General features: G+C 49.1%; 1 protein-coding gene across 1 annotated transcript in view; it reads right to left on the reverse strand.

Moving 5' to 3' along the window:
- Positions 1-1,559: 1,559 nt before the first annotated feature.
- The window catches only part of LOC144163116 (uncharacterized), a 15,903-nt gene continuing 9,627 nt past the window's right edge, over positions 1,560-7,835 (reverse strand). The window contains exons 2-4 of the mRNA XM_077693927.1: positions 5,300-5,647; positions 3,424-3,645; positions 1,560-2,312 (exon numbers count right to left, since the gene is read on the reverse strand). Of these exons, the coding sequence (XP_077550053.1) occupies positions 3,478-3,645; positions 5,300-5,647 (516 nt within the window). The 3' untranslated portion in view covers positions 1,560-2,312; positions 3,424-3,477. The remainder of the gene's footprint in view (positions 2,313-3,423; positions 3,646-5,299; positions 5,648-7,835) is intronic.

Genomic DNA, 7,835 nt, shown 5'->3' on the forward strand with positions numbered 1-7,835 from the left:
AGATGGTTAAAAGGCGCAGCTTTCCCCCATGAACCCTGAGTCAAAGTCCGAAGTCTAAACTGCCTCGACCGTGTCGGAATGGCTTCATAACGCTGGGGAACCGGGTTTGATTCCTACCGCGGGAAGCATTTTTTCTTAGGGCGCTTGATGTACCTTACGGGAAACGGATTATGTGCGTTTTGGGCGTAACGATTTGCATTTCGGACTTAGGAGACACTGGCTTTTGACAACAGAAAGGTCTGCGACGACGACAACGACGATGATGCTGATCCTTGGTCAATGGCGCATCAACCATGTTTCACTTCACCCAGGATCGTCATCGTCATCTTCAGATGATGTTGGCTTCCTGCACTGCGTTTCGGGGTAGACGGTCGCCTTCGGTTAGGCAAAGAAAGCTTAGCTACAAAAAATACCGGCAACTAGTACGGTGGTGTGGAGGAAAAGGTACTTTGAGTGCACCAATGAATTCGCGAAAAGGATCAGAAAATGCTAAGAAAATAGAACTTGACTTCAAAAGTTACTGAATGATGATTTGCATCTGTTGAAGGAGGGCCCATGGGGCACACGGCCCGCACGGGTAAAGAGGTCTTCTGGCTAAACGACGCAGGGGCAGCCAATAGAGAACTGGGTAGAAGCCAGCGCTCTAATAGGATTTCCTGCACGAATGGACCCGCCTGGCACCGATGCGTCTGTTAACTGAAATACTGACGTTCGAAATTCTCACCATTACCGAGCTACCGGTGAAGGAGTGGACGATGCCGGGGGCTTTTGAAGATACCATTTCGCAAAATTATCTTTCGTGGACGTTATTCTGCGAGATGGCCACAGCCACGTACGTTTTCATCCTCCCTACAAGTGTACTAGGTTGAGCGAAAGGGGTGGAGTAAGATAACTACGCTCCCACCATCATCATCAGCTGCAGCAGCCGCAGCAGCAGCAGCAGCCGCAGCCTATCAACGCACACTGCAGGGAAAATACCTCTCCCATTAATCTAAAATTGACCAGGTCGTGCGCTAAGTGCGGCCAATTTATCCACGCAAACTTTTTAATCTCGTCTGCCCACCTAACCTTCTGCCACCCCCTGCCACGCTTGCCTTCTCCAAGGATCCACTCTGTTGCCCTTAATGACCTATGGTTATCTTGCCTTCGCATTGCATGTCCTGCCCGTATTAATTTCTACTAATATATCCTTAATACGCGTTTGTTCCCTGACCCACTCCGCTCTCTTCTTGACCCTCAGTGTTACACCTATCATCTTCCGTTCCATTGCTCGCTGAGTTGTCCTCAATTTAAGTTCAACCCTCTTAGTAAGCCTCCAAGTTCCTGCCCCGCAGTTGAGATCCCGTAAGATGCAGCTGCCATACACTTTCATCTTCAGGGACAATGGTAGGCTGCCATGGTGGGCTCCCATCTTGTGTAAGGAGTCAACATACTGGCTGTAAGTACACCCCATTCCTGCGCTAAAGTGATGATGGTGATAGTTGTAATTTTACGGCGCAAGGCCAACTGGGGCAAAGAGCGCCAAATCAGTGGTTAGCTCCGCTAAGGTGAAACTTTTTTTTTTTTTTGCCGCTCTTAATGCCCAGTAAGAGCCCCATTTTAGGGTACGTCTGCATGCATCCTGACATACTTGGAATGACGTCTAGGCTTCTTTGATAGCCTCTCTATACTATTTCTATACTACACTGCCGCTCTATACAGCTGTTCTTGCTCTGTTTAACTATTGTTCTCATCGCGAGAGTGGCACGGTTTTTGTTGTTTCGTATGGCGAAAACTCATTTTGCCGGTGTCGTTTCGGACTCAACCTGAGAAATTGCCTTTACTTGGGTGATTCGGCATGCAGGGTTTCGATTTCCCTGAGTTCAAAGGCGCTCGAGGCATGAATGCGGACTTGGCTTGCTTTATAGCGCTCTGGAGGCTGGGCAGGTAATCATGCCTCGCCGTAGTGTCGGACGAGGTCCATTTCATGGCCGCTTGGAAACGTCGGCTTCGTCGGGGAGGTTCAGCTCGTCGGAGGTGAGCAGCGCCTTGAGGTCGTCGTACGAGATCCGAACAAAATCTTGGTTCGGCTTTGCGACCTGCGACAGCAGAAATTGACCGACACGGTGTTGCCGGGCCTCAGCGTACGCCGGAAAGTGTGTTCGCCGAAGCGCCACGTATACTTGGATAAAGTTCTCGGAGAAAAAATTTACGGCCATATCCACGAGGCCCGGGTGCTTGTGTTCCCTGGCGAACTCCAATATGCGGACGCAGTTGGCCACGTTGATGTCTTTGGAGAGGAATTCGTGGCACTTTTGGATAATTTTGTCAATCTGCAAGCAAAAATGAGCAGTGGCTTAGCTCGGCTATGCCAGGATATGCGTAGCGTGAGCTAAGGTTCGGCTAGTTATTCTTAGCTTTCCTGGTTGTCTAGGACTAGCTTGATTATCATGCTTACTGCTGCTTCAATGAGACACACAGGGTATACGCATTATGTGACATGTATATTTATCAAGCGGCTCCGGCGCAGCGTCACCGATCGCCCCAGAGCTAAGCTGGTTCCACAGACGCACTCCGGTATTGCTGCGACGCACGAGCCATCGGTTCCACACCCGGCCACCCCTCGCATGATCATCAAGTGGACCGGGCCGCCACGTGCGGAACGGAGGTCGGAGAAGACTCTGGGAGCGTGGGGTGTGTGAGAGACGCCGGGCAGCGAGCAACGTTCTGTGCGCCGTGTGACGTCACTGTTCCTCGCGCATGCGCAGCACGGCTCTCCTGGAGCCGCGAGAAACTTCTCAACCTCGGCCACGGCCTCCAGAAACTGAGCTATCAGATTCCCAACTTTTTAAACAGTCACCCCACAATTTTAACCATGGCACAAGATACTAAATCTGAGCAGGGATTTAAAAAGAAATTAGACATGTACCTTTTAGAATTACTGTAAAAAGCGTGTATTATGTTTTTTTATTTCTTTCAGAAAAAATAGAGGTATTTTTTTTCACCTAATGAAATCTTGTTCTGTAATGAAAACTGAGAACTGTTTTTGTTCTTTCTTACTGTGAAATCTAGAATTCTACTTATTGTTTCCTGAAATCTGAGTCTGATGTGTTTTTTTTTTTTTTCTAGTGGGATTTTCTTTGTAATTATTGTGTCTTTCTGAAAACTGAAAGCTGATTTTCTGTGTGAATTGTGTGCATTCTTCTGTTGTTTTTTTTTTGTTGTCACAAAGGACGTGCCATCTCCGGCAGAGTCGTCACAAAACGAGAGGGGGGAGGGGGACGTCACCTTGTCGGGCTTTTTTTTTTTCTGTAGCCTTTTCGACCATCCCCATCGACAACTGTATAGCCATTCCTGTACATGTTGTCGCAATAAACTTTCAACTTCAACTTCAACAACAAACGAAAGTAGATCATGCAAGATGTCTCAAAGCGGAGCACTCACATGCATTGCCAGGTGGGTTTGGAGCGCACGCAACGTGTCTGGGGGAAGCGGGTGCTATTGCAGATGCGGAGGGCATCGTAACGGCCACTGAGCGTCTCGTGCCAAACGAGACATGACTCCGTTGGGGACATCATCCAGTGGCAGTTTGGAGGGAACAGTCGGACATCTCTGCCACAACGGTGGGAGGGCAAGAGTGTCGAATACCGTGACCCTTTGGGCGTCCTGAGAAGAGGAAAAATTAAAGCCATTCCACTGAATGTGAAAGCTGTCGGAAGTTCAGAGCAGTGATTCGCCATAACGGGCTGTAGCGCCGTTATCTGCTCACTGCTACAACCACCCAATGCAAATCAAATTTCCCGCCTTCGCAGTGCTCGCGCGCCCCCTGCCTGAAGCTGCGCCAGCGGGAGTTCTGTTCTTTTTGTGCTTGCTTTTCCTCCCGCACGTGCCGGCATTGCGCGTGCGCAGGTAAACAAAATGCTCCCGTAGCGCGATCAAACTATAATTCAAGCAAAGAAAGTGAATACCCGATTTCAACTAACATAGCCTAACGTAACTTGCGCAACAGAACCCCACGTAACATATCCTAACTTATTCCAGCCCAACTGCAACGAACCTAACCCAACTACACCGAGCACAACCAGAGGGAAAAAAGTTTCCTACGGAAACCCAGATGTGCAAAACTTCCCAAAATGTGAAAACGAAACAAAAAGCAAATTGCCATACGTCGGATTCGAACCCGAGGCCAATAAATGGCGTTTCACCACCACCGCTTTGCAAACCAGGTACTTTTTTATTATTACCAACGCCACAGAAACAACCGCTGCATTGAGTTTTCGTGGTGTATTTATTCCAAGGACGCTACGGGAGCTGTGCTCACGCACTCAGAAGCAACTGCCGCGAGGAATTTCTGGTGGTGATTCTCAGGGCTTCCGAGATAAGAGACAGTATACCAAACAGGTTTGTACCAATACATTTGATGCAAGCATGGTCTATACTGATAACACATTTTGAAGGGAGGCGGTGTGAAGAGGGATATGTCGAGGGACGATCAGGAGGAGAATTAGGGGGAGGGCGCGCACTACAGCCGTGGTGAAACGGACATTCGGGCGATTTCGACATGGTCGCTGCTTTTATCCGTTTGTATTAGTTCGGTCAGGGAGCCTTCAAATATAAATTGGCGTTCCACAAAAATGCGTTTTGTGTGGGTAACGAGGTACACTATACTCGGTGACAACTTAAGAACGGCACCGGAAGTTGCCGCTGTGCCTTATCACCGTAGCCGGATGTTTCTCCGTGCGGCGCAAGTAGGGCGTTACTGGGAATATTTTGAACATGGAGTGAGACGTTCTCGTGATTTTTTGGACTTAATATGCTCATAAACGACTCCAGTGACGACAAACAAACTGCGTGAGACAAGGCAGACGATATCACGCATTCATAGCAAACCCCTTTCGAAACGCGCGCGCACTGACGTCACGGGTCCGGCGCTTTGGCGGAGTGATACACTACACGAGGTTGTGCCGTTCTTGAGTTGTAACCGAGTATATATAAGCCTGATTATTCACTCTCTCTGAACAGGGCACATCGTTGGCAGTGGCTTGGGTAGCCCTAAACCTGGCTATCCTTGGCTAAAACTGGGCTAAAGCTTGGATAGAGATAAACTTGGATAGCCAGCACTTTCTGCTTAATGCCGACGCGTCGCCCGACATAAGCAAGACAGGCGTAGCTCAAGTTCAAGCAAGGTTAGTTGAACCGTGGGTACAGTTTTCGTGAGACACAGCTGATAAAACTCGAACAAGGCGTGCGCACACCGGCGCAGACCGACTAATTAGGGGCGCGTCCTCCTGCAATGCCGTGACCGAGGAAGCGCCCTCACCTGGAACCGCTGCGCCGCCAGAAGCATGCTGAGCACGTTGTCCGTGCTGAGCGTCACCCTGCTGGTGTAGACGTACTCCAGCAGGGCCGCCATGACGTCCCCGCGCACGCCATCCACGGGGTACGCCTTGAGCGACCCAGAGCTGCCGCCTCCCGAGTCCTTGGCGGTCGCAGCTGTCTCCGAAGCGTCCTGGCACTGTCCTCCGTCCGTCTGGTCGCGGAAGAACGGGCTGGCCGCGTACAGGAGCACCCAGTGCACCGGGAAGCGGCTCCCGTCGTCCGTGCACACGACCTCGGCGTCAATGAAGACCTGTCGCCGCCGCAGGTCTTCCAGGATGGTGACCATGCCCTGCGAGTACGCGTCGGCCATCCCATTCAGGCTCTGCCGCGCTGTCGCGGACGTCATGGTACGCTGGAATTTGTCTCGCGGGAACCTCCGGGCACCCAGGCCTCGCAGGGCCACGGTTCCTCACGCGCGGCTGCTTGCTTCTTCTTTCACCCACTCATGTTTGTCTTCCACGCCAAGCGTAAATTCACCACGCGCCACAACCGTTCTGTCTGTTGAAGAAATTGTCTCGTAAAATACTGATTGCACGTAGACTTGCCCTACGGATGCCAACTTATGTGCGGGTGGTTTACTTCATAATAACACGTCCAAAAATGTAAGTCTTGTCTCCAGGTGTATTACTACATTGCAGGCTGTGTGCAGCCGGCTATGTTTAATTACGGGTCATATCTTGCAACTAGGAAAGCAGACCCAATTAACAATGGCTTATGTGTGACATGCCCCACGTTAGAAGACTACCGTGGTTTCATGCCACACAGTGTCAGCTTCTAGCTTAGCTACCTCAAATTCCAGGCTCCGTTGTTTTATAAGTATATGGTAAAAATACAGTCATATTTGAAAACAATTGCTTTTATTTTGTAACAGATATCGTTTTTTTTTGTTGATTTGTTGAGGGCCACACACTCAGTCCATAGAGCTCCCAATTATTGAATAGGGCACAAAAGTACCAAATATCAAGTGCAACGAAATACGCTTTGAGGGCGGCGATGACATCTTCATTCGCTCTTAAAAAAAAGGTCGGGGCATTCACTAATGGAATACTAACAAGTTACTTGCCCCAGCATACACTAGGTACTTAGTAAATGGAGGTAGTAAATGTAGCACTTGTCAGATTTACTAACCAAAGCAGGCAGCAAGCACCACACCACTATCGCTGGGACTGTAAAGTCCCAGCGATAGCACTCTTCTGAGCTACATGCGTTTACCTAATGGTCATGCACAACCTAGTCATAAGCACAACCTTAATCTAGTGCTACTACTTCCTACACTCAGTTAATTTACTAACCTTGCAGTTGTTAGTGGCAGAGCCTACGTTCAAAACCGCGGGGTAGTAAGGTTCGTAAGGAGTTAGTAAATACGGCCGTTACTACCTTTTTACGACCTTTTTTTTAAGATTGTTGGGTAAGCACGTTGCAAAACAGTCCAATACTCGCATTTTGCTGTCTTGCCATTGTGGAAGTGGTCTGGTAGATAAAGATTATTCCCTGGTTGTCGAAAAAAAAAAACATTAGGCACCACCTTCCTAGCCGACAAGATGACATTTGTATTTTAGTTTAACCTGCTGATGTTCACTACTGAGTCTGTTTACTGGTTCAAATCGGGGTCGCGGAGGTAACTTCAGCTTTCGTCATAGGTTGCGAATAAATGCAAAAAGTCCTGCGGTTTTCGATCAAGCATTTCTAGGCACTGCATGGAAACGTCCTTTCGCGTGCACTTTTCGCCTATACAGTCCGCTTTCGTGGCAACCATCGCGCTTACAACTGCAGCGAAACACGGAGCAGGGAGGATTTTCTGCTTTTAGTGGCGAAGCTCCTCTTGCTCGGGCCCTGTCCCTTCCCTCGTTGCTGCCATACACGGCGGAATGATGATGATTGTGGGAGGATCCCCCTATGGATTGGCCAACCAAAGATTGGCGGAAGAGGTCAAAACGTTCAACGCGTTCGTTGCTACCCAACAAGGAGGAGAGGAAGAAGAAGAGGTTGTCGTTCGTCGCCTGCGAGCTCAAGACACATATATCGCAATTTTGTCCGCCCGGTATTAGAGTTTGGCTGCGTCCTATTTTCTGGTTGTGCGGCGTACAAATTAAATCCCCTATTTATCGTCGAGAGAATGGCTTTGCGACTATGCTTGGGATTGCCAAAATATGTCGCTAACCATATTTTACTCCTTGAGGCACGATTTCCTCCACTGAAGTTTAGATTCCAATTATTGACCGTATTAAACTTTGTCAAATTGTTTGAACCCCCACTGCATGACGCACAGTTCATTTTCCGTCTGAGGCCTGATCTTTTTCAAGGCATCCAGTGGACGCGGTTCCAGAGACCCCACTTCACGCAGACCTTTTCCGGCTCCCCTCCACTTGTATTAGTGTGTCATCTGTTGAAATAAACTTTGATAATATCTTCCCCCCGTATGCAAAGATGTTAACGGCCCGAATCCTCAATGGATTGCTGGAGGATCATTTCTCAAC

The sequence above is a fragment of the Haemaphysalis longicornis genome, unplaced genomic scaffold, assembly GCF_048455015.1.
Source record: "Haemaphysalis longicornis isolate Haplotype H1 unplaced genomic scaffold, Haemaphysalis longicornis Haplotype H1 scaffold_12, whole genome shotgun sequence".
NCBI classification, from domain to species: Eukaryota; Metazoa; Arthropoda; class Arachnida; order Ixodida; family Ixodidae; genus Haemaphysalis; species Haemaphysalis longicornis.